Source organism: Fukomys damarensis, unplaced genomic scaffold, assembly GCF_012274545.1.
Source record: "Fukomys damarensis isolate Sample0158 unplaced genomic scaffold, DMR_v1.0_HiC HiC_scaffold_26, whole genome shotgun sequence".
Classification (NCBI taxonomy): domain Eukaryota; kingdom Metazoa; phylum Chordata; class Mammalia; order Rodentia; family Bathyergidae; genus Fukomys; species Fukomys damarensis.
This window is the reverse complement of record NW_022900938.1, coordinates 25,946,767-25,974,673: the sequence shown is the minus strand read 5'-3', so window position 1 is coordinate 25,974,673 and position 27,907 is coordinate 25,946,767. Positions and strand designations below refer to the sequence as shown.

At 37.3% G+C, this 27,907-nt stretch overlaps 1 protein-coding gene across 4 annotated transcripts in view; it reads right to left on the bottom strand.

Annotated features, from left to right (window-relative positions):
• Nucleotides 1-27,907, bottom strand: part of Abcb11 (ATP binding cassette subfamily B member 11) — a 143,053-nt gene that overhangs the window by 60,201 nt on the left and 54,945 nt on the right. For 3 of the 4 annotated variants that reach the window (XM_010606932.3, XM_010606937.3, XM_010606933.1), the window contains 7 exons: nucleotides 24,330-24,432; nucleotides 23,014-23,035; nucleotides 20,322-20,373; nucleotides 19,313-19,551; nucleotides 13,095-13,182; nucleotides 10,800-10,933; nucleotides 2,457-2,628 (listed from right to left, as the gene is read on the bottom strand). In XM_010606932.3, coding sequence (XP_010605234.1) covers nucleotides 2,457-2,628; nucleotides 10,800-10,933; nucleotides 13,095-13,182; nucleotides 19,313-19,551; nucleotides 20,322-20,373; nucleotides 23,014-23,035; nucleotides 24,330-24,432 — 810 coding nt within the window. Of the gene's footprint in view, nucleotides 1-2,456; nucleotides 2,629-10,799; nucleotides 10,934-13,094; nucleotides 13,183-19,312; nucleotides 19,552-20,321; nucleotides 20,374-23,013; nucleotides 23,036-24,329; nucleotides 24,433-27,543; nucleotides 27,611-27,907 lie in introns of all 4 variants that reach the window. The other variant, XM_010606934.1, reaches the window with a different exon arrangement.

The following is a 27,907-nucleotide window of genomic DNA, read 5'->3' as shown; positions in this document are numbered from 1 at the left end:
CACAAAGAGAATTTATCTTCCAACAGTTTTCTTAAACTTTCAACAGCAAAACTATCATAAAACAAAATATTAGATAAACTCTAAAATATAAAATAAGTAAAATAATGTTTTTAACAATGTAGTTACTATATAATCAGTCCACAGTTTATAAAAGGTGCGAATGAAATGTGTGTATGAAAAGCAACAATATGGAAAGCAAGAATATTTTTGTCAACATTAAAATTTGCAATTGGACATTATGAATGACACCATCATTTTATCACATTTTTGATCTAATTGATTCCTGGAATATGCATTTGCAGTACAATAATGAGAAAATTAATCTTTTTTTCTTCAATACCAGGGATTGAACTCAGGACCTTGTGCTTGCAAGACAGGCACAGTGCCACTGAGCTAAATCCCAAGCCCTGTAATGAGAAAATTAATGGTTCTGAGTGATATCTGTTATTGGTATGGCATATTAATTAAGCTGAGAACGTTTCAGTTAAACTGACCTAAAAGCTTTAGAAATACATATTAGCATATGCTCATGTTTCTCATTGGGTTTGGACTGAGATCCCAAAGTTCTGTTTCTTGCGAACATTACTCAGAAACCACTGCACAATTTGGAGACAAACACCACAGGCAAAGGCTGGGGACCCACGTGGGCAGCACAATTGATTGGAGTATAAAATGAAAGAGAGGATCAGGGCAGGCAAAGGCATAACTTTGCAGAGGTAATTCCAGAGATAAAAGCTTTTGATAAATAGTAAACCACTTTGTCTGAACTGTAGAGAATAAATTATAGTCTGATAAAGGCATATAAAACCTACCACAATTTCTATTATGTCATATGTTACTTGTTTTTGTCTTTTTTATGTGTGTGTCCTACATCGGAGTCTTAGTTACATTGCTTATAACGGCATTTTACAGGAACCAACATGCCTGGAGAGACAAGGGCGGAGCTTCAACAGTACGCATCAGTAACACATGTACGAGACCCGAGAATATGGGTGCTGATGTGAGGAGGGAAACTATACCCTTAAATGTGTTAAAACATGTTAAAACATGACATAAGGTCCCCTGGAACATGTTTATTAGTTTATCACAGATCTGAATAAGGAGATTATATGTATCTGGGGCAGGGCGGGGGGGAGAAGAATCAAATGTTTGCAGAGCCCCTGACACCCTGCCGTGGAGGTTGAGGGTTCCTTGGAGCATACCTAGAAAGTGATTGGTACAAAACATTGTTTTGAAGCTGGCGTGATATAGCGGACTGGTAATAATAATAATAATAATGATAATACAATATCTTTTGGCATTTAATTCTGGGCCAGGTGCTGTGTTTAAGTGCATAATATGGATTATGCCCTGAATCATCACAATGATTATCCGTATTTTCAAGATGAGGAAACTGGAGTTTTGATGGGTTGAATGACTTGTTCTTGAGTTACACAGACTTGTTAGTGGTAGAGAGGGTGGTGACAGAGTAAGTGGAATGAGCCCTTTGCGACTATCACTTTCATTTATTTTCTGTAAAATCTGGGGAATGTTTACGCAACATAGCCAGTGCATTGTCAGACTGTTCTCCTAGAAAATATTATCATGGAGATCAGTACCTGTTGCTCAATGATATTTAAGTGTCATGTAGCTTTAACTCAAATTTTATTCTCCTTTATTATGATAAATGATTGGTATGTTGGCTACTATAACCTGCTATCTAATGTGACTGCTCTAAAAATAAGAAATAACTTCACTGTTCTTTGAAGTGTCTTTAATTGGACTGGCCCAAAATTTTGACTTCTACACTTTGTTGTCCTGGCCTGGATAGCTGAGGAACAGAGATGGTAGCAGGCTTAACAGTCAGAATGGGTCAGATAACCTCCCTGAAACCGAGCAGATGGAATCGCTCAGAACACAGCCGAGCCTGGAGAAATCTCCTCCATCCACTTATTACTGATCTGAGTACATTTTTGGTGCCTTTTTAAGGGAAGCTTCTGAGATAGGGAGAACATGGACCACATATTAAACAATGGGTGGGAGTTTGGAGTCAAGTTCCATAGAACCTGAATCTTATTCTGCAAGCTGTGCAGTCCCAGGTAAGCCCTTTTACCTGATTCTTAGTTTCTTATATTTAAAATGGTATTATTGCTTTCTTTATGTGATTGTAGTAAGAATTGGAAATGATGAATATATAGCTCTTAATAGTAGCTGACAAAATAGATGTTCAATAAACATGCTTGTTTGCTGTTAGTAAAATAATATTTACCTTATTTAAATATAATTAATTTCAACTTTTTGGAATGTTATTTAACTCTGGGGAATAATCAAACAGACTATATCAAAATAGTGATAATTGACTTAAAAATAGTGATATTGACTTAACATATTCAGCAGAAGAAAATCAAGCTATATATTTTGAGCTGTTTATGAGTGCAAGTGTGTTCTCATAGAGAAAAACAAAAAGACATACTTACCAAACCAATGATAGCTGCTCCAAACCCAATGAGAGGGCTGATAGAAATAATAACCAAGGTCAGTTTCCAGCCCCTGTAAAATCCCAGCAGGAACCCACCAATGGCCGTAGTCATGCGCTGAATGAAAATAGCCAATTGGTCAGCAATAGCCTCGTTGATTTTGTTAATATCACTGGAACAAAAGAAAGTCGGATCACTAAAAACTGAATTTGATCAATTCAAATATCTTGCTGAAACTTTTCACTCTTCCCCTTCTGAACACTCCATTCTTTGTAATACAACAGTTTCCCAACTCTTGGAGAATATGCTGCACCTTGGGATGTTCTCAAGCCTTTCTGCTCTGACCAACTCGACTTGTCTTAACTCAGCTTTCCTACATGATGTCCATTCAATGTTGATAAAGGCTTCTGAAAACCATCTTATTTTTCTCTTTTTTTCTTACAGCTAATAGCTCTGGTCTATCCTGAAGAGTCCTTCTTTCATTCTTCATGCTTATTAAATCCTTTCTGCCTCAAGATTCTATTCACATATCACCTCATTCATCAATCTGGGATTATCCCCAGGGAAAAGTAATATCCTCCTCTCTGTGTTTCCATAGCAACATAATGAATTGGTACATATGTATGTGCATGTGTATGTGTAATTATTGCATTCTTCTTACAAGCAGTAAAAAATAATAGCTAAGAACCCAGACTCTCTGGATTTGAATACAAGCTCTTCTTGGAAAATTTACTTAAATTTATTTTGCTTTAGTTTTCTCACCTATAAAAAGAGATAGCAGAACCCACCTTAGTAGGTACTAATGAGGATTAAACTAGTGTGTATAAAGCAAGTAGAACAGTGCCTATCAGGTAAAAAGCAACTCATGTTAGTGCTAAGTGTTGGTTTGCCTGCTTCCTAGGTTGTAAGTTCCTCAAATGCAGGGGTATAAGGTAAGTGCACTAGAACTACATTAGATTCATATACCTAAGAACATTTCCTAAACTCTTCTACAGAAGGAGTAAATAGGGCTTAGAATATGACAGCAAGAAAGGACATATGATGTTACCCAAAGATTAGACCATTGTGCTCTAGCAAGGTTACCTATCTGTCCAAGGTCACAGTAAGTGATGAGAGTAAGTGCTGGAATCTTGGGGTCTGATCTTTCATTCTACTTTATATTTACTATACACTGACTGTCTTTCCTGTGTCTCAATGTTCAATTCAATAGGGTCTAATTACTCAGGCCTCATTAGAATTTCACAGGGAGGTTATCAATGATGGAAAATGTATTTGGGTATAAATTGGATTTAAATCCTGTGGGTTTTTTATTTGAATCTTTCTCAAATTATTTTTGGAGTTTTTGTTTTTGTTTTGTGTTCAGAAATTGCCTTCACATGTGAAGTAAGATCATGGTTTTCCATTAAACATAGACATCCATTTCTCATTTTCTCTTTCTGAGGCCAAATGACCCTATTTTAACAAACACTCTTCTGTATTTCATTTCTTTTTTTTTTTCATTGAGTCTATTGGTACTTTTTAGGTATACAGTACAGTTACATTCATCACTGGGATCTTGTACCTTTACACGACAGATCTTGGTTCTCATTTTTCCCCCTTGTCCCTGCCCTCCCTTCACCCCCTCCACCCTCCCCTATTTGCAAAGTCTTTGTTTCCATTTTTTCTTTTTCTCATATTTTTTCTTTTCCCTTATTTCCTTTCCCCTACCCTTCCCACTTCCCCTACGCCTTTAGCCCTTTTCTTCCTATTTCAATTATCAGTTATACACTTTAAATCTAATTAACACTTTTAGTATTTCACACCAGAGTGGCTATTCAGTATTTACACATGTGTGTCCTATTTATTTCACTTAAGAGTATGGCCTCAATATGCATCCATTTTCCTATAACTGTCTCTAGTTTCTCATTCCTTATGGCTGAGTAGTACTCAAATTTATAGAAAAACCCCATCTTCTTTATCCAGTCTCCAGCTGATGGGCAAATGGGGTGTTTCCAAGTTTTAGCTATTACAATCTCTGCCGCTATAATCATGGTGTGCATATATCACTGTGGCATGACTCTTTTAATTCTTTTGGAAAGACACCCAGCAGAGGGATAGCCAGGTCAAATGGAACCTCTAATCCTAGTTCTTTGAGGTATCTCCATATTGATTTCCATAGTGGCTGTACCAGTCTGCACTCCCACCAACAATGGAGAAGGGTTCCTTTCTCCCCACAACCCCACCAGCATTTCTTATTGGTTAATTTCTTGATAGCAGCAGTTCTTTCTGGGGTGAGGTGGAATCTCAGTGTTATTTTCATCTGCATCTCTTGAATGACCAGTGATGTGGAACATTTTTTCACATATTTATTTGCTGCTTTTACTTCTTTGTCTGATAAATGTCTGTTCATTTCAGATGCGCATTTTTGAACCAGGTCTTTATATTTGGGTGTCCTGATTTTTTTGAGTTTTTTATATATTGTAGATAATATTCATTTGTCTGAGAAGCAGCCAGCAAAATTGTTTTCCCACATTGTAGGTTGTCTGTTAGTTCTGCTGGTGGTTTCTCTTACAGTGCAGAAGATTTTTAATAAGATGAGATACCAGTTGTTGATTCTTTGTACTACTTTCCGTGCTACTGAGGATCTGTTCATAAAGTCTTTTCCTATGGCAATGTTTTTGAGAGTTCTGTCTAACTTATCTTCCAGCAAGTTTAGTGTTTCTTTTTTAATATTTACATCTTTAATCCACATGGATTTTAGTTTAGTGCATGGTGAAAGATAAGGGTCTAGTTTTAATCTTTGGCAAGTTGAAAGCCAGTTTTTCCAGCACAATTTATCAAAGAGGCTACCCTGAGGATGGTTGGCTCCTTTGTCAAAGATGAAGGAGCTGAGTGCATCTGGAGTTGTTTCTGTATCTTCCAATCTATTCCATGGATACTTGGGTCTTTTTCTTTGCCAGTACCACGATTTTTTTTTTATCACAGTGGCTTTGTAGTATAGTTTCAAGTTGGGGATTGTGATATCCCCTGCTATGTCTCTGTTACCTAGAATGGTTTTTGCTATTCCAGGTCTCTTCTGGTTCGAAATGAATTTTTGGACTATTTTCTCTAGTTCTGTGAAATATACTGTTGGAATTTCAATTGGTGTTGCATTGAATCTGAATAGCAGATTTGGTAGTACGGCCATTTTCACTATGTTGATTCTTCCTCCCCAGGAGCAGGGGAGATCTTTCCATTTTCTTATATCCTCTTCGATCTCTTTTTTCAGAGTGCTGTAGTTTTCAGTGTAGAGGTCTTGTGTTTGTTTCATTAGATTCCTAGATGCTTCATTTTTTTGCATGCTATTGTGAATGGAACTGTTTCCCTAATTTCTCTCTCAGTGAGTCTGTTATTTGTGTACAAGAAGGCTATTGATTTTTGAGCGTTGACCTTGTATCCAGCTACTCTGCTGAAAGTGACAATTAAGTCTAGAAGTCTTTTGGCAGAGTTTTTTGGGTCTTCTATGTAGAGTATTATATTATCAGCAAATAATGGCAGTTTAACTTCTTCCTTCCTTCTCTTTATTGCTTTAATTTCTTTCTCTTGCCTAATTGCTGTGGCTAATGTTCCCAGAATTATATTGAAGAGGAGTGGTGATAGTGGACATCCTTGTCTTATTCCTGATTTTAGCATGAAGGTTTTCACTTTTTGACAGTTTAGAATGATACTGGCTGTTGGTTTTTCATAGATAGGCTTCATCAGGTTGAGATAAAATCCATCTATTCCAATTTTCTGCAGGGTTTTTATCATGAGTGAGTGTTGAATTTTGTTGAATGCTTTTTCTGCATCTATTGAGATGATCATATGATTTTTGTCCTTGACTTTATTAACATAGTGTTTATATTTATTGATTTATGTTTGTTCAGCCATCCTTGCATCCCTGGGATAAATCAGACTTGGTCAGGGTGTATGATCTTCTTCATGATCTTCTGTATTGTTTGCCAGTGTCTTATTGCATCTATGTTCATGAGAGAGATTGGCCTGTAGTTCTCTTTTTTGGTTGGGTCTTTCTCTGGTTTTGGAATCAAAGTAACACTTGCTTCCAGGAATGAATTTGGAAGTATAACTTCCCTTTCAATTTCATTGAAATGTTTAAAGAGAAGTGGCAGTAATTTTTCTCTAAATGTCTTGTAGAATTCAGCAGCAAAGCCATCTGGACCTGTGCTTTTCTTCATTGGTAGACTTTTAATTACATTTTCATTTTTAATGATTGTAACTGGGGAATTTAGAATTTTTTTCTTCATTCAACTTTGGTAATTCCTAAGTATCTAGAAATCTGTCCATTTCTTCTGTGTTTTCCATTTTATCAGAGTAGGTATTAATGATCCTCTTGAGTTCTGCTGGATCTGTTGTGAATTTACCTTTTTTGTTCCTAATCACACAGATCTGAGCCTTTTCTTTCCTATGTTTGACAAGGTAGACAAAGGGTTTATTGATTTTATTTTTTTCAAAAAACCAACTCTTCAGTTTGTTGGTTTTTTGTATCATTCTCCTAATTTCCATTGCATTGATTTCTTCTCTGATCTTTATAATTTTCTCCCTTGTATGAGCTTTGAATTTTTCTTGCTCTTCTTTTTCTAGGAGCCTAAGATTCATCATTAACTTGTTTTTTGTTTGTTTGTTTGTTTGTTTGTTTTAGCTCGCTCTGTTTTCCTGGTGCAGGCTATGAATTTTTCATGTAGAACTGCTTTCATTGTGTCCCATACATTTCTGTATGTTGTATTGGCATTGTCATTTATTTGTAAAAATTGACTAATGTCTTCTCTAATTTTCTCTGTGACCCCTTGATTGTTCAGGAGAATGTTGTTCAATTTCCATGTATTTGTGAAGTTCTTATGGTTTCATATGCTATTGATCTCAAGTTTAATTGCACTGTGGTCTGATAATATACATGGGATAATTTCAATTCCTTTGCATTTATTTAAGCATATTCTATGAGCTATTATGTGGTCCGTTTTGGAGAATGACCCATGTGCAGCTGAAAAGAATGTATATTCTGATTTTGTGGGGTGGAACACTCTGTAGATGTCTATTAAGTGCATTTGTTCAAAAGCTTGGTTCAGTTCTGTTATTTTGTTGTTGATTTTTTGTCTAGATGATCTGTCTATTGTGATAGTGGAGTAATTAGGTCCCCCATTACAATTGTATTAGTTTGTATTTGGTTTTTCATGTTCCTTAATTATTTTTTTTATTATAGTTGGGGGCATTAACATTTGGTGCATATATAGATATATAGATATATTTATTTATTTATTTATGATTATCATCTATTTCTCTTGGATCATTGCCTTTATAAGGATGTAGTGATCTTCTTTGTCTCTCTTAATTAGTTTTGTTTTGAAATTTACTTTGTCTATGAATAAGATAGCTACCCTTGCTTTTTTCTGGGCTCCTGTCACATGGAGAACTGTTTTCCATCCTTTCACTTTCAGTCTATGGGTTTCTTTTTGCACTAGGTGTGTTTCTTGTACACAACATATTGCTGGATTTTGCTTCTTTATCCATTCTGCCAGTCTATTTCTCTTGATTGGTTAATTGAGGCCATTGACATTGAGGGATATAACTGATATGTACTGACTTATCATTGTCATGTTATTGTCCTATTGTGGCTCTTTCTAATCCCCCCCCTTTAGTTTCTTGACTTGCCTAATTGATTTGCTCTGTTGGGTCTCATGGTGTTGTGACCTTCATTGTCTTTTTCTAGGATATTGTTTGGAATTATTTGGAGTGTTGGTTTGGTATTCATGAAGTTTTTCAGGTGTTCTTTGTCATGGAAGTATCTTATTTCCCCATCCATTTTAAAAGAGAGTTTTGCAGGATACATCAGTCTAGGTTGGAAGTTGTTTTCTTTTAGGTTCTCCAGGCTCTCCTTGACCTGAGGATTCACATTGAAAAGTCTGTTGTGATTCTGATGGGCTTTCCTTTGCATGTGATTTGTTTCTTTCCTCTAACTGCTTTCAGTGTTTTGTTCTTCTGTTGGATTTCAGGGATCTTAACTATTATATGTCTAGGTGCAGTTTTTTTTGTTTTGTTTTGTTTTGTTTTTTGATCATGGCTAGTTAGAGTCCTATATGCCTCACTTATCTGTATGTCAAATTCTTTTGCTCTGTTTGGGAAGTTCTCTGTCATTAATTCTGTGAACAGTTTTTTTTTAAGTCATTTGTACTTTCTCCTGTTATTTCATGGATTCCTACCAGTCTTATATTTTTCTTCTTTGTATCATCTAGGAGTTGTTGGAACAATTTCTCATTATCACTTACTGTTTTTAAGCGATCTCTCTCTTCATGGTCACTGACTGCCATCCTTTCTCCTATATCTGAAATTCTATCTTCACATTTATTCATCCTGCTGCAAAAACTTTCAATAGAGTTTTTAATCTCCTGGATATCTGTTCGAATCTGTTTCATGGATTCCATTTCTTTCTTATGTTGGGCTTTCATGGTTTCCATTTCTTTCCTATGCTGGGCCTTCACGGCTTCTATTATGGTCCTGAGCTCATCTTTTTTATTTATTTATTTTTTTTTTGGTCATTTTCTGCTCTTGAGTCTTTAATCCTGTCTTTCACTGTGCTCACCATCTCTGTAGTTATCTGGGAAATTATTTCTGTTCTGAATATTTCTAGAGTCTGATTGATCTGTTTCATTACTTCCTGTGCTATGAGTTCAGGGAGTCCTAGTAGTTTGTTGTCAGACTTTTCCACCTAGTTTCCCCTAGAATTTGCTATTGCTGAATTAGACGTCTGTCTTGCACCTTGCTTAAGTGTTTTCTCATTTTTATTTTTGTTGTTGGGCTGTCCTTGGTTTAATTCCTGGGTTAGTACTTTGATCTTCCTAATATAGCTGCACTTCAGCTTTTGAGACTCTGACTCAGAGAAACTCTTATTTTTGTAATATCACGAAGGACAACTGATTAAATTAATCACAACCCTTTAGCCCATTTGATATAATCAGCAATGCAATAGCATCAAGCACAATTTAGAAATTGACAATTCATGGTAGTTATTAACCTATCACCTTTAACCATGTGAATTAAATCAAAATTGAGGAACAGCCCAAAATGTGTTTATGAATAACTGTTCAGTATAACAGCTTTACCCTTCAGGATGGGGACTTAGAAGGAGTTGGGAAGAGAGGAATAGATAGGTAGAACAATAGTAGAAGGGTCCAAGTGAAGCCAGAGGATACAGGATGATCACGCAAACTCTAGGAAACTTTTGAAGACAAAAGAGAAAATAAAGAGTGCAAGAAAAAAGATAAGAATAGAGCAACTTAACAGTAATAGAGAAATTATAAATTGTACTCACTTTCCTTTGAAACTAATAACAATCAAGAGAAGGAAAAAGAGAGAAGAGAAGAAAAAGAAAGAAGAAATGTGAATTAAGGCAGGAACAAGGACAAACAGGTATATGAAGAACAGTGTGGCAAAGAAACAGACTGAGTGGGAAAAAGAAGAAAGAAAAAAGGAAGAATTTGAAGAATGGGAAAAAATAAAATTTTAAATTTAAAAATTAAAAATAAGAGCAAAAGAAAGAAAAAAATTTGAAGGGCCTCCTTTAGGCCCCTGCTGTAACAATAGACAATGTGGGCAGCAATGTGCAGAACTAAGTCAATTAGTCTCAGCTAGTCAATGGCAGACCCCTGATATTCAGGCCAAATTCTGGCTGCAAGGCCCAAGGTGAACTCCCTGACCTCCAGCAGGGTTAAACCCTGCAAGGTTCTATGGCAGGTTCCAGCTGCCCTTCCCCTGAAGATAGTCCAGGTTCTAATGGAAGGTGGTGATCCCTTCACCTTATCAACTACGGAGGTCTGGTGGGCCTTTATTGCAGTTGTTCACTTCTGTTCCACCTTCTGGAGCTCAGTACAATGTCCTTTTTGACCACCCATGCCTCTGCAATGTGGATCTAGGTACCAGAACAGCCAGGAGGACCAAGAGCATGGGGGGGTGTTAAATGCAGCAGGGGCACTCATGTGGCTGGGCAGTCCTCACTTGTCTGCTCCAGTGAAAGCCTGGGGTGCTGGGGAGTGGGGAAGCCTACAATATTTCATTTCTAACATTTTGATCAAAGATCTGTAAATAAAACTGCAGCACCACAATATTGTTGTCTTTGTTATCTCAAATATTTTTTATGTCCAAATATTTCAATATTTAATAACCATATTTATAAGGCATTGCCTATGCAAATGCCATGCTACCTCTGAGAGCCCAACACTAGAGACAGCACAAACCAAACCCATTGAAAATGTTTTCAAATTGTTACTGAACTTAAAAACAAGAGTTTTATTCTACAAAATGATACATTACAACATCTTTCTGCCAGCTACTTACTCAGAGATTCTTGTATTCAGCTCTCCCACGGCATTGCAGTCAAACCATCCAATTTCCATTCTCATTATTCTTCTAAAGTACATTTTTCTCATTTTTCTTACTTGGCGAGCTCCAGAAATTACCCAAAAGCATACCTGAAGATTGACAAAGGCAGTCTGTAGCATTGTGATACTAGAAATATTTGTTAATTCTTCTCTTTTCAGTAGCAGTCTCCACATAGTGGTTTTTAAAAGGAATACTCTCCACAAAATGCCTCTTCTTGAACTAAGTCCTGAGCATTGGCACCTGCTGCTGAAAGTGAAGGTGAGCACAAAATCTTTGGAGAAGTGACTGGAGATTTGGTTTTGGAGGAAGATCTACCTTTGAGGAGGCCCTCAACTTTTGGAATTTTCCATATTGAACTTTACTCTCTACATGAGTAGGATATGGTTCCCATTGCCAAACTTATGATGTTATTGCTCTTAAGTGACTATTTTTTGCATGCCACTTCTTTTTTTTTAATTTTATTGAGTTTATTGGTACATTTTAGGGATACAGTACAGTTACATTCATTGTTGGGATCATGTACCTCTACATGGCAAGTCTTGATTCTCATTTTTTCCCCTTACCTCTGCCCTCCCTTCACCCCCTCCTCCCCTCCCCATTTACAAACACTTTATTTTCATCTTTTCATTCTCTCACATTTTTTTCTTTTCCCTTTTTGTTCTTCCCCTACACATCACACCTTCCCTACACCTTTAGCTCCTTTCTTCAAATTTCTAAATGTCAGTAATCTTATTAGAATCTTATGCATTGTTGCAGAATATTCACACCAGGGAAACTATTTGGTATTTACACATGTGTGACTTATTTATTTCACTTAGGAGTATATCTTCAATATGTATCCATTTTCCTATGAATGAATCTATTCTCTCGCTCTTTATGGCTGAGTAATATTCCATTTTATAGAAAAACCACAACTTCTTTATCCAGTTTCCAACGGATGGGCAAATAGGTTGTTTCCAAGATTTAGCTATTACAAACTGTGCCGCTATAAACATGGGTGCACATACTTCTCTGTGATATGATTCTTTTAGTTCTCTTGGAAAGATACCCAACAGAGGGATGGCTGGGTCAAATGGAACCTCCAGTCCAAGCTCTTTGAGGTATCTCCATATTGATTTCCATAGTGGTTGCACTAGTCTGCACTCCCACCAACAATGGAGGAGGGTTCCTTTCTCCCCACAACCCCGCCAACATTTGTTATTGTGTGATTTCTTGATAGCAGCTATTCTTTGTGGGGTGAGGTGGAATCTCAGTGTTGTTTTCATCTGCATCTCTCGAATGACCAGTGATGTGGAACATTTTTTCATATATTTACTTGCTGCTTTTACTTCTTTGTCTGAGAAATGTCTGTTCATTTCGGATGCCCATTTTTGAATTGGGTCTTTATATTTGGGGGGACTGATTGTTTTGAGTTCTTTGTATATCCTTGATAATAGTCCTTTTGCATGCCACTTCTGAGTGACATTTTCCCCTGGGAAAGTATTCATGTACAGATTCCAGGAAAATGGTGTTTTGAGAAACATAAGACAAAAATGATGGCACAAGTTGGGAATCTAATCTGTTGATAGATTTCCACTAATAACAACAACAACAAAAAAGCAAGTCTGTAATGAAAAGCACTAGAATTGGAAAAAATGGATTCATTTCTCTTTACAACTAACATCACTTGGAATAATTCTTCTTGAATAAATGATGAAAGGGATTCATTATATTTTTCTACAAAAGGCAGCAAAAAAATGAATATTTTTTGTTATTAATAAGAGGTAACTAACCCTGTCTGTTGCCTAAATCAAGAATACGCTCTAAATTCAGTTTTACAGACTTTGGGATGGAAGGTAGTTTGGTGAGATTTTAGCAATAAAACAGAAAAAGAAAATACACTTTGCTTTCTGCTGCATGCCCATCTTTCTCCACGGTCCTCAACCTTCTCTTAAAAACACACCCACAGCTGTCCATTTTGATCTCAGAAGAGAGGATGAAGTAGGAGACAGGAAGGTGGACAGGATGTTATAACTAAAAGCCCAATCTCCACCTCTCTGGACAGTTCTTATAACTCCTTCAGTTGTTTCCTGAGAAGAATCCTCCCCATTGTCTCATATCCTCACCAAAAAAGAATTGTGATTTTTTTTAGGGCTTCTTAAAGAATCAAGGATAGTCAGATTATTGAGATAACAAAAACAACAATTTGCATTTCCTTGCAATCCATAAGCCCAGATGTTAATCTCTAAATAAAATAGAGGAGCTACTAACCTGAATATATCCCAGAATAAGTACGACAACACCGATTCCAGCATAGATACTAGCAAATGTGATCATTTCACTCTCAATGTCCAGCAACCTTCAAAAGAGGAGGGAAAAATGTTAATGTATACAAGTGGGATCAAACTGCCAAGGATTGCATTTCTAGATGCAAGGGGAGTTTTAAACTATGTATCATAAATTTTTATTTAACTTGACTAAGGCATTTTATCTTTGCAGTATTAGAATCAATCCAACCAAATCCTTAAATAGATCTCACAATACTATCCACAGCAAATACGCTCATCCTTTTCATTTCTCTAGGCAGAGATGCTGGGAGTGTGAAATAATCAGAAGTCAGGAGACCCTAGCTTGCTGACCAGTGCTAGATTTACCTTGAGCTCTCGCTCTTACACAGGTCGTGACAGAACAATCATGGCTAGAAAAAGGTTTAACAAGGCAGACAGGCTGTCTGAAAAAGACATTTACTTAGGGAAAGAAACATGCAGCAAGTAAAGTCTTACTCTTACCTCCTCTGGGAATCTAAGCAGGCTTTTCAGTTTCTCCATCTCAGTGACATTGAAAACAATGAGTGTGTCATTGTCCCATGGAGGAGGACAGTGTTTTATTAGCCTTAAGTATATCTGCCTCATTTCTCTCCTGGCCACAGCCCATGAAGCTTCCCTCACCAAGACAGTTTCTAAAGTTGAAACCAAAGAGTTCTTTGCCTTTTCCCCTGCAGAACCACCACTCTATGACACAGGATTTGGAACTGGCAGTGACAGGCAAGGGAGAAAAAATATTTTGACATTACTCCAGGAAATAAAAATTTTATAATTAGAAAATCAGCACACTGGCTGATAGACACGCTGACTGGCAAGGACTAGTTAAAAGATATAGCATCTATTCTTTAGAAAATTAGAAGTAGTGTCATTAGCATGGATGCTGTCATCCTGTATTATTACCATCTCTTCAGGCCTTCATTCTGCAACTAAAATTTGAGTTATTCTCTTCCTCTACTGAACTCAGGCCAAGTACTACCATATAATTCATTAAATGTGGAGCAAACTATTATTTCACAAGTTCTACTACCAAGCAACACTATTAGTTAATTTCTTAGTTAAATATACTTATATTGAGCTTATTCATATTTGTCTTGCTGGCAGGTTGCAAGCTACTTGCAGGGAAGGGCTGGGTTTATGTTACTTGCTCACATTTCCCAAAGCCTCATACAAGACCTACCTAAAGTAAGTCATCAATAAATGTTTCTTGATTCTGCTTTGACTTTCAAAATGTAAATTAGGAAGAAAAATTCTGCCACGGTCCATCCCTCTGACAACCTCCAAATCGGCTAAAAGCTCACAACATTCCCAATCAGTCATGATAACCAAGGACAACACTGAGACTGAAAAAGACCTAGAAAATGACAGACTTATATATGAGTATCCACACTCAGGGGCCCTTACAGAAGCTTCCTAACTCTGACTGAGTACAAGGGAGCAACTCAGCTCTGGGGTTCCTTGGAGCGAAGTCTAGGGCAGCAATGCCCCTGCTGCATGGTACAGACGAGGATGTGTGCAGTTCATGATCTTTTGCACCCCTGAGGCGCCCATGAAGTGAGAGGGGTTAACTCACTTCTATTTACTGCTGCATGACAGACGAGGATGTGTGCAGTTCATGATCTTTTGCACCCCTGAGGCGCCCATGAAGTGAGAGGGGTTAACTCACTTCTATTTTATTCCCTGGAAAAGTGGCTGTTATGGCCTTACAGATGACTTGAAAATATTCCAGAACTATAGGACAATCCTATAAGAAAAGCCTATAGGAAAGTAAAGAGCAGGACTGGCTCAGCTCCCTTTAGAGCAGGTCATGTCTTCATCATCCACATGGTAGAAGACTCCGGGATCTCCAATCCTGGAGAGGATTCTATGCCAAGTGTGCAGGTGCTTTGGATCACAGAGGTGCGCTTTCCTTTTTCTTAACAGCAAAAGTAGCACAAATCTTTTTCAATAAATTAAGATTCCCTTGACTCATTTGTTGAAGAGAAGAGGCAAGAGAGATGATAATTAGGCAGAAAAGGTTAAGAGATGTTTTACAAACTATGAAGATATGAGGAATCTTATCTTGATTTTTATAAAAACCCGAAGCATTATAAAATTATATCACTGAATTTACACATCAAGGTTTCATATTACTGAAGCCATTTTAAGTACCTAGGAGTCTTTAGAGCATTGTAAATTAGGAATTTTCTTTTCAACTGGTCTCCTACATTGTAGATTCTGTAGCACTGACACATCAGAGTAACTGTCAGTGCCAACTCCAGACTGACAAGCTGGCCAAAATGTGTTCAAGTTCTAGTTTCAGGAGCATGGTGACTCTATATTCCTTAATGCATAGGACATTTACCTATATATGAATGATTTATCTTCTGATTTAGTTGCTTTATAGAACAACCATGCATTGTGGTAGCATGTTTCAGACAATCTGTGACCACTCCCATCGAGGCTGTTCTTTGCTGGCTTGTTATAGATTTACATGAAGTTGTGAAAAGTAATACAGCAAAATTATGTGCAACCTTTATCCGTTTTCTTTCAGTGGTAACATCTTGCAAAACTGTAGAACAATATGACAACCAGGATATTAACACTGACATGATCAAGACCAGAAGGATCAAATTCAGATCACCACAAGGCTCTTTCATGTTGTCCTTTTATACCTACATACAAGGGGTGATCAGAAACTACTGTGTGTTTAAATTGTAAAAAAATCATTACAGTAAAAGGCATATTGCCATTAGTCCTCCTCAAAAATATTCCCCTTCACTTCACTTCAAACACGCTTATCCCGTTGCACTTGCTACTTTCTGAAGCAGTTTTGGAAGTGTTCTTTGTGGCTGTCTCCATGACCTGAATCAATTCAAAGCATTTACAGAAAATTCTGTCAAATAAAATTATGGTGTATATCCATATACCTTATTTACTGGATTTGGCACTGTGTGACTTCTGGCTTTTCCCCAAAGGCAAAGTGACCATAAAAAGGTAAATAATTTTTTCCCTTTAAGTTTATTGGTACATTTAAAGCAAAAAGGTAAATAATTTTGAATTGATTCAGCAATCAAGGCAGCCATGAAAGAACAATTAAAGACACTCATGAAAGAAGAATTCCAGAACTGCTTCAGAAAGTGGCAAGAAGGATGGCATCATTCAAAGCAAGGCTTGTTTGTATGTATGTGTGGTACTGGGGTTGAACTCATAACAATGCATGTTAGGCAGAAAGAATTTTTGTAATTTTTTAACCATGTTAGGCATGCACTTGATCACTGAACTACATCTCAGCTACATCTCAGCTCAACCTAATTCTTGATTTACATTATTTTTTGGTGATGAAACTCCACTGATGACTTTCCTCATCAATGGCTTGTTCTATTTCATTGTTAAATAAGATTTCATATTATACTATAGATAGATGCATTACAATTTAAGCCAATGGGGAGGGGAGAAGGGGGTGAAGGGAGGGCAGAGGTAAGGGGAAAAAATGAGAATCAAGACTTGTCATGTAGAGGTACAAGATCCCAACAATGAATGTAACTGTACTGTATCCCTAAAATGTACCAATAAACTCAATTAAAGCTGAAAAAAAAAAACAATTTAAGCCAGTTGCCCATTAAGGAACCTGAGTTGTTTCCAACTTTTGCTTATTACAATTAAAGTCACTATATATATTTGTGCACAGGATTTTCCAGAGAGACTAACATTTTGTACTCTTGCCAGCAACATATGGATGATCCTATTCCTCCATATCCTCATTTAGGATTTTAACAATTTTTAATTTCAGTTCTATTTTAAGGCTTGACAATATAATTACAGGAAATTTTTCTCTTGAAAACTTATTTTCATGAGTATAATTAGTGGTTTGGATCTAATTACCTTATACACAGGGAGAGTGACAAACTTTAAAGACTGTCATTGAACATCTCTCATACAAACTGTTTTGGGCCTTCCCAGTGAAAAGAAACTTCAAAGTTTGGAGAAAAAGCATACGTATTGAGATACTAGGAAATTCATTTCTAATTTTTTTTCTACTTCCCATTTTTTTAATTCATTGCTAATTTTGAAAGAGCGATTCTGCACATAGTGTGTTAGTCTCCGCTTCTCTACCATCGAGTACCCATCAGTCTGTAACGACATATATATGAACAGTCACTGTTTGGATAATGGTCTGCCTCACTGGACCTAAGCTCTGCAAAACTGTGTTCTTGATGCTTCCACGAGACCCTGTATATAGGCAGGGTTCAAATAAATCTTTGGTGGACTACATAATGCAAGTAAGTCTTTACCCCCTCTTCACCTGACGGGGGATCAGTAACAAAAAATAATCCAGTCAGTAAACAGGTAGATGATCTAAATAGACACTTCACAGATCGCCAATAAATATATGGGAAAAATACTCAATATCTTTAGCTGTCAGGGAAATGAAAATCAAAACTGCATCAAGAGCCGGGCAGTTAGCCCAGCAATGCTGCTACCTGCCTCGCAAGCACAAGTTTCCGAGTTTGATCCTTGGTACAAAACAAAACAAAACAAAACTGCATTGAGATTCCATCTCACACCAGTTAGAATGTCTGTTATTTAAAAAAGAAAAGATAACAAATGACGGTAAGGTTGTAGAGAAAAAGGAGCCCTTCCTTATACTCTGTTGGTGGAAATTAAATTAGTACAACCACCATGAAAAGCAGTATGAAGGTTCCTCAAAACACAAAAAACAAAACAAAACAAAATATGTTCCACCTATGCCACTCCTGGTTTTTTGATATCTATCAATCCTGATATTTAAAGATATGGAACCAGCCTAATTACCTGTCAACAGACGAATGGATACAGACAATATAGCACATATGCACAGGGGGCTATTTATCCAATCATAAGATGGAATCCTGCAATTTGCAGGAAAATGAATGGAAGTGGAAGATATCAAGCTAAGTGCAATAAGTCAGACACAGAAAGACAGGTGTATTTTTTTCTCATATGTGGAAACAAAAAAAGAAATGACCTGAAAGTAGAAGAGGGATTATTATATCTGAGCAGGGGGCCCCGGGAAAGGTTTCAAGGGTAGTAGCGTAAGTAGAGGTGGAGGGTAAGGAGAAGGGAGGGGGACTGTGATCAAAGCTGGATATATGCATATATAGAAATGCTACAGCAAATCCCATTCATTTGCACAATTAATATTTATTTATAATAATAAAATAGACAAAAAAATGAAAACTCCTTCAGGCAAGATAGTGCCAATAGAAAATGATTACCAGAAAAAAAACTGTGTGTTTTATTGAGGGAGTGAAAAATGCTCACTGAGTGATAATATCTCAGAAAGATTTACTCATAGCTGAACCAAGCCTGTCAAAAATTTCAAAAATGAAGGTGAGCAAAATTCATTGAGGAAAACATTCCAAACGCCTCTCAAGCAGGATGTGCCCCACCCTTGCATCTTGAACTTGGATACTGTATGGATTCATACATGCAAACAAGCTTGTTCTGAACCTGCAGCAGCATGAGGCAGGCTGTGAAATCCATGCTACGATGGTGAGTCAGCCCCAGTGCACTACGGACTCACTCATGGTACACAGCAGCCCATCAGGCTTATCGCAGACAGAATAGAAGCTTAGTTAGTGACTGTGCTGTGTGAGTTCCGGCTTTTCTTGCACAGCTGCCTCTGCTCATAGCACCGCACCACTCTTCCATGGAAACTCGATTACTGAATGTAACCAGAGACCTCTGCCTCAGCCCATGCAGCCTGCTCATGAAAATCCTAATATAGAAAAGGGCTTGGGACCAGTGTATCATCAGCCACAGCCTCAGAGCTAAGGGGAGGAAGGAACTTAGTGGGTGAAAAAAGAGGAACTCCTATCTGTGAGACTCAAGTGAAACTCCTGGGTCGCCTCCCCGGTGGCATTAAGTCTGAATAGTATATGTTCAAGCCTGTAGTTAACAGCGTGGTTAAATTTTGGTACTGTGTTTGATAAACAATTTCTAATCCTGTTTCTGTTAAGACTTTAAAACCTGGTAAAATGGTGAGGGGGACCTCAGGGCAGAGTAATTTCTAGAAACATGAGTAATGATGTTTCTGTTCCCTGTGTTAAACACTACTGCAGCTCAGTCGATAACGCCCCCTTTATACATTGTGAATTAAAATTTAAGATTTAAGAAAAGGGTTTAAAAAAATTGAAAGTAGCCTACCCACAACGTGTCCCATTCGTCACATTCTGGTTGAGGGAGCTGTTGATCCACACTATGGTGTTATTCACGCATGCTTTTCCTGGAATGTTGAGTTCTTGTATTTCAGTGTCATATTCAATAAAAGTATCGGTCATTGCACCAAAAGTCAAAAGCACTGCTGGTTGGGATAGCCCATGGAGCAATGCACATAAACTTCCAACAAACATCAGCCAAATGTCAGTCCATGAAGAAAATCGAAACTTGAAAAACAAAGAGTTCAGAAATCATCTATGGCCAGAAAGCAGAAGAAACAGTAATATGATTTGACTTTAGCTACTAGATTATGATAAATACATAGCACTCAACACCAAATTTCATGGGAATCATCTTAACAAAGCAGTAGAGTTCACACTAATTGTTTTGCAGTAAATTGTACATCAGTTGACTAAAACATTAGACACTTACATTGTTAGATATCGTTCTTTCTGTCCTAATCTCAAAATTCTCCTTACCTCAGGAACTGATTTAGTGTTTTGCTACCATCCACAACCCAAGGAAATCATCACTGAGATGGGTACCACGGACAGGTGAATATGAGGCACCCAGCAAAGGAAAAACTGGCTCTCAGAACAGGTCATGACAATGAAGAGTGGCTGTTTGTGCCCGAAAATGCCTCTGTCCTGTGAAGGTTGGGAGTAAGAACCTAAACTATAGAATTTCTAAAATCTTTTCATAAAAATTAACATTGATGATGTGGTTACTGTGATGCTTTTCTTTACTAAATAACAATTATGAGTTTGGTGATTACTTTCCAGCAGATTCTGCTGATCTACTACTGGACAGAATTTATGTGTTTACTTAGTAATAGATTTCTAACCAGTATCCAGCATGTCACTACCCAGGTGAAGTTTATGACTAAGATATCACTGGTTAAAACCTGCCAATACAGCCAAAGACAGCATTTCCTTCATGCCTTGAATGATTCACGGTTGCAAATCCAATTCTATATCAATCAGCACAGTTTTATTACCAGTTGGAAGAAGCCAACTTGTATTCGATCATCTTTCTTCTTATCTTGTAACCTGAAAAAAGCAGGAATTTAAAGACCATCCTTTCCCAAAAAATGAGAAATTCTCTCTATATGCTGTGTTATGAGTCATGTTTAGTAAGAAAGACTCCACTGGCTGTGAAATTAAGACCAAACATGGTATCTTGAGAATAGCCTTTTATTCTTTTACAGATTTCAGTAGAGCTATATCTCACGATCAACAGAAATGCAGTAAGATTTTGGTTTTGGTTTTTAGAGAGGTATTGGAGCGATTAAGAAGTCCTAGGTACTGTACTTCCAATTACACCAACAGTTACTATTGCCTTCAGCTGTGACCCTTGACCTAGTTATACCTACATTTCCTTGTGGGTAAATTGAGATGGTTAGATTAGCTGACTTTAAATCTTCCTTCCAGCACTTACACTCACATTAAACAATGCCGATATGATGAAAAACAAAAACATGTCCATAATCCCCATTAGACTGAATTTTCTTCGTATTGTTATTCATCTCATTTCTCATAAGGTTGTGCTCGACTTGTCCTTGACTTCCTCAACTCCGGGGGTTCCCACTCAGATCCAGTGAGTCACTTATTCTGTGGACGCCTCAGACCTTGATGTCACCGGGAACTATTAGAGTTCAGAGCATTTTTAATTCCACCGGAACTCTGCAGCTGCCCATTCATCTCATTTTCTCAGTTCCTTCCTTCTTCCATACGTCTTTGTCAACTTCAGTTAGATTACAATCCTTTAAATCCTCCCATTACTGACAATCACTGAACCTCATCAAGATTATTCTTCTTTCCCTGTACATCCCAAGCCCTACTGCCTAGCACCTGAACCGCATCCGTAATCCTTTCCCCAGAATCATCCTCAGAAGCTATTTCTGCATCCATCTACCTGTTTGCACTTCGCCCCCTTTAGCCCGTCTGCTGGGCTGGCTAGAGACAACCTAACCACCATGTGGACTGAAGCCAACACAGGCGGTGTATATCCTTTGGCTGCCCTAATCTTCCTTCCCATCCCAGAGTAGAATCTCCAGTCTTTACTGAGATCTCACTCAAGGTTTCTTGTGATGCAGCCCCATTAGCTCTCGGACCAGGTCTTCTACTTTACTCTACTGCAGTTCTCAACAAGCAGTTACCCGGACTCTTGATGAATTGTGTTCATACTAAGTGTGTTCCCACCTCTGGATATTTGCATTTGCAAATTCCTCTCCCAAAATGTTTTCTTCAGATACCCACATGGACAGCTATCCTCACATCTTTCAACTCTTCCTGCCGAAGTCACCCACCTGAGTCTTCCCTGGCCAAGGTCTTTAAAATTTCAACCCCTTATCCCAACATATATAAATGCTACTTTGTATCTTCATTTCCGTATTTACCGGTCTTCCTTAGAAAGAAAATGATAGGTTATCACCCATTATAGTGCTGCCTGTTTATTTATTTATGGTGTTTATTATATCATATCTCCTTTACTAAGGTGCTCTCCTCAGAGGCAGAGGTTTTTGCCTATTTTCTTCTTTGCTTTGCCCATTTTTCCTTTTCTGTACCCTCAGCACCTATAACAGTGCCTAACACTTTACATGAATTCAATGAATATTTGTGAAATGATGGGAAGGATAGGGGAAAGGAAAGAAGGGAAAAGAAAAAATATGAGCAAAGAAAAAAATGGAAACAAAGGCTTTGTAAATAGGGAAGGGTGGACAGGTTGAAGGGAGGGCAGGGGAACGGGGAAAAAATGAGAACCACAATCTGTCATGTAAAGGTACAAGATCCCAATGATGAATGTAACTGTACTGTATACCTAAAATGTACCAATAGACTCAATGAAAAAAATTGTGAGATGAGTTAACAAATAAATGAATGAACTAGTGAATATGTGTTCTTCAGCTTGACCCACAACACTGAATTTCATCCCTCTGCAGATCACTTTTCTATTTCTCAGCATCTTTGTCAAACTTTTACTGCGATTTTTGCATTTCCTGTTCACCTCCTCTAAGAACAAAAGAACTCACTCAACTTCCTACTCATGCTGTTGTTGCCCTTTATCCACATTTGTACTGCTTTTTCTTTCCCAACCAGTGAAGAAAGTGTGAGGCCCAGGCTGAGCTTATCATTTCTATTCCGAAGCTAATCTTATCAACCACCTCTACCCTCTCTTCCTCCCTTCAGGAAGTGCTTACGATTTCTTAAATATCTAAAATTCCTCCCTTTCTACCCACCTTCATGTCAGAACTCACCTGGTGCCTCCTTTCTGTCTTCTAAATTAGATCCCTTCATACCAAAGAATGACTCATTGGCATTTATCTTATATGAGAATTTGGACTCAAGCTAAAGAAAAATGTCTAATAATTAAATTGTAGGGTTCTACTATCCATCTTCTTGTTTGGGGATCTTCTTGTGCCCATGGAATCACAGATATTATCCAGCTTTTCCCCTGCCTACTAGGCCAGTTCTGTGGTATCCCAGATGCAAAGGGAGATTTAGACCTAATCCAGAAGGGATATTTCCAAAGGTTTTTAGAGTCACATCTAATAATATTTTAAAGAGAAGAGCGGATTGTGTATACCATTTTATAATAACTACAGTGTGCATGCAGATATTTTCTGCTTTTATAGGAATATTGTAGAATTACTGTAGAAAAGATGCTGCAATGTTCAAATTGTCACTTACCTTGATTTCTTGTCATTGTTATCTGTCAAATTAAAAACAATGCATAAAGAAGTTAATAATAATAATAAAATGTAACATAATTATTAATAATCTTGCTCTGGAAATTTTCTATAGAGTACTTTTCTTTATGTAGCATTGCAAAATAATGGCTTTCCTTTTCCACTACATATACATATAATATACATTACAGAAAAGATATTTTTCAGTGTTAGGTTGCTGCCTTGGCTACATTTCTGGACTTTTATCCTGGTCATAAAATATCTGTATCTTATGGATATGAAGTGGGGACCAACATTTCTAAACTGTCTAAAGAAAATGCGACATGTATTTATCTATTGCTAGATCACAAATTAATGGGACAATGTCACTGACACTTCCATACCATTAGGAGGCCACAAATTGTTTTCCCCAGCACAAGTCTGAGCATATGTAGCACAGGAGGCAAAAGTGAGACTCCAGGGTCACGGGGGTAGGAAAGCTGGAGGAAAAGGAAGCCCGAGGTACTTTGTCACCCACTGTCGCGGGATGTCACATCCTGTTCCCCTGACATTTTGATGAATGTAAGAACAACAAGACAGAACTGAATTCGAATTATAGTTCCAGTAATTACTGCCCATGTAACCTCTTTCAAGATTTACAGAAGTTATCCAAGTCTCAGTTTGTTTGACTGTAAAATGCTGAATGAGAAGATTTAAAAATAAAGTAATAGCTTAGAATCTTCTGCGTTCGCAGCATGCCACGTCCAAGTGCTCCAGACGCCTTCCACACAATCTCATTCTGACAGGCAGTCTTGGCACTGACCCTCCAGAGGAGCAGCACTCATTTAATGATTGCTCTGTCTCTATGACCAGTAACAATACTAGAATAGCCAAGCGTAGTGGCGCACGCCTGTAATCCCAGCACTCGGGAGGCTGAGGCAGGAGGATCTCTGTGAGTTCGAGACCAGCCTGGGCTACATAGTGAGCTCCAGGTCAGTCTCAACTATACAGTGAGACCCTGTCTCCAAAAATAAATAAATAAATAAATAACAATACTAGAACAAAGTTAATGACAACAGCCAGCCCTACTGTACTTAGGAAAGGGATTTGTGAGAGATTCTTCCTCTCGTCCACACTTTGTGTATTCTCATCTAGAGGTTTGAGAGGGTACAGTGCCTGGATTCGGGAAAGAACCACGAAGTTGTGTGTCCAATGTGCACCCAGGAAGAGCTCTACACATCATTGCTAGTTTTCTACTTCTTGAAATTTCACTAATTTGTCCTACTTCTGTGTTCATCTCTCCTTGTACAAGAGGCATTGAGAGAAAAGTTTACTTACGTGATGTGTCTGACTCAAAAGCATAATTCTCCTCTCCAAATTTCTTCACGCTGCGAAGAATTACTGAGTCAGACATAGTGATTGCAATCAACAGCCAAAGACCCTACAAAATGAAATAAAAGATTTATTGCAATTACTGCTTTTTTCTCTTTAATCAAAGTAGCCAAATAAAAGAACACTTTTGTTCAAGAAACAAGCTTCACTAATCAGTCTCAAGCAAAAGCAGGTTTTAACTAGCTCGTGCCTAGAAAAAGCCGAATTATTAGGAAAATAATTATCTTATTTCCTAATTATTAGGAAAGATAAACCGAGACCATTAGCTATGACTTTTTCTAGCTGGTAGATGGACAATTGTTTTATATTCATTTGATCTTTCTGCTTATTTGTGTTTCATTTATTTTTAATGAGTTAGCATAAAAAACATAAGAAGCGCAAACCAGTTGGTGACACTCTTGAGTCCAAGACACCTGACTGCTCTGGAAACCCAGGCAATCACAGGGCTGGAACAGGTGATTCCCCTCCCTGGACAACAGCACATGCTCCTGAGGGCATGAATGACATCCACATGCTACTGAGCAGCATCCAGTGCTCCCTTGAAAACGCAGCCCAAGAAAAGAAAGGTTCACTAGGGCCGAGAAAGCAGATAAAGGGCAGACTCTGAGTAAAAGTGATGGTTCGTATTACTCACAGAAGAAAATAATCAGTCTCTAAATGAAAACTTTCAGGAGAACTCCAAGACTTTAGCATAGCGTTTCTGCCTTACTGACTTTCTCTGCTTCAAATATATAGCAATGAGGGAAAACAAGTTCTATTTTTTCTCTCTCTTTTTTGGAAAAAAAATCTGTCAGACTCAACAAAAGTAAATGTTTCCATGAAGCAGAGACAGAAGAGAAATATTAGGGCAACCAGGGGACAGGAGAAGCTGCTGCTTTCCCCACAGGGTATGGAAGCAGACAGGACTGTGACTGCCCCACACTAGGCAGAGGCAGGGGATCCCCTCAATCCTTGGAGCCACACCTGCTGTGAAAAGCTCCTAACTTCATGTAAGTGAACTCTCAGAAGAAGAAAGTGGAGAATGATACAGATCAGATATAATAACTAAAAAGAATCATACCACAGTGATATATGTGCAACTATGTTTATAGCAGCACAGTTTGTAATAGCTAAAGCTTGGAAACAGCTCATTTGCCCATCAGTTGGAAACTGGACAAAGAAGATATGGTTTTTCTCTAAAATGGAATACTACTCAGCCATAAAGAATGAGAAAGTAGAGTCACTGATAGGAAAATGGATACATATTGAGGATATACTCCTAAGTGAAATAAATAAGTCACACATGTGTAAATAACGAATAGTTTCTCTGGTGTGAAAAACTATAATAATACACAAGATCCTAATGAGATAATTAACAATGTGAAAGAGGAAGAAAAGGGCTAAAGGTGTAGGGAAAGTGGGAGGGGTAGGGGAAAGGTAATAAAAGAAAGGAAAAAAATAGGAGAAAATGAAAAAATGAAAATAAAATGCTTGTAAATGGGGAGGGGAGGAGGGGGTGAAGGGAGGGCACAGACAAGGAGAAAAAATGAGAACCAAGACCTGTCATATAAAGGTACAAGATCCCAGTGATGAATGTAAATGTACTGTATACATAAAATGCATCAATAAACTCAATGAGGAAAAAAAGAGACATAATAACTATAGAAACAACAGGTAGGAATTTTGGACAAGCGGTAACCTGATTTTTCAAATTAACAATAAACTCCAAGAGGGCTTGACACTTACAGGCCTGAGCAAAACAACCACTAGAGGATGTGCCTTAGCAAGAAGAAAAGGGCATCCAGAAGGGAGTTACCAGAAATAGGAGTGGACACAGAAATATGTCATCAATCAAATAGAATTAACTTTAAACTCATCTTTCAAAAAGACAAAACTAAAACTCCACACAATAATAATACATTGTCTAATATGCAGATAAAGCATGGTAAGTTCATCATAAAAATCTACATTGTTTAAAATTTATAATTAAATGCATTGTAAAAGAAACAAAATGAAATTGCAAATATTTTTACTTACAAAACTGATGTTGAACTTAGTTCAAAACTTTAAAAGTACCAATATAATCAACAGCTTCCAGATAAGCAAAGGATTAAGAACTACGAATATTAAAAGAAAAAGTCATCAGCCCAAAAAAAGTCAAGAGAAAAAGAGACTAAGAAAAAGCATAGTAGAAAATATAAATGAAGATAGTAGACTAAAAAGCAGATGTTTCAGTAACTATGGTAAATTACAGCGATGGAATTCATAAAAGCTGCATGGATGAATCTCAAAATAATGCTAAGCCAAAGGACAGTCACAAAAAGCCACATATCATATGACCCAATTTATGTGTAAGAAATGTCTTAGATGGCAACCTATTAGAGACAGAAAGGAAGTGGTTACCCAGACATGGGGTAGAAATAGGAAAGTGATGAGATGTGACTGAAAGCGATACGAAATTTCTTTTGGGGATGATGAGCATGCTCCAGAATTGGGTGATGGGGATTGTTTTATAGTTCTGTCGATATATATACTAAAAACTACTGCAATGTGCACTATAGACAAGTGACCATCGTGCTATGAAAGTCATGCTCCTAATAAGCAGATCATTTCACTGAATTTTAAAAATCCACATATACACTGATTATAAACGGCATAACATAAAATCATAAAGAATGTTTGAAAATTAAGCTATGTGAGGATGTATCATGAAAGTAGTGATATCTCAAAGCTGCTACATTAATTACAGAAAAAACAGAACCCATGTTCAAAGCAGTAATGCAGACCAAAAGGAGTATATATGATTAAAGATACAGCCCAGCAAGGAGACAAGCTAATCTTTGGATTCTACACACCTAACAATCTATGCAACAACATAGCCTAAAACTGCAAATTTGAACACATCTTTGTTGTAAATTGATATCAAACAGACAAAAAAGTATAGAAGCTTTGAAAAGCTTTTATTTAATATCAATGTATGGAATCTATAACCAAGAAATACATTTCTTAAGTAACATTTGGCATACTTTTAAAAATTTCACCATGAATAAACCAACACAAATTTCTCTATATAACTAACTATATATTTTATAAATGTTAGTTTTTCTAAAGATAGTCTATTCTGCTATCAATTCAATTAAATAAGAAACAAAAGATTAATGCTGGACATGGTGGCACACACCTTTAATTCCAACTCTCATGAGGCCAAAGTAAGAAGATTATGAGTTCAAGACTAGCCTGGAGTATCTCTAAAAACAAAGCAAAAACAAAAATAGATTGAACACTCGTAAAGCACACACACATATATATGTAGTCAGTAAAAGTATGTGTCTATTATAAACTTTGAAATATATATGTGAAGCCAGGCATGGTGGCACACGCCTGTAATCCCAGCACTTGGGAGGCTGAGGCAGTAGGATCGCTGGGAGTTCAAGACCAGCTTGGGCTACATAGTGAGTTCCAGATCAGTCTCAATTACATAGTGAGACCCTGTCTCAAAAAACCAAAAAAAAAAAAAAAAAAAAAAAAAAAAAAATTTATTTAAA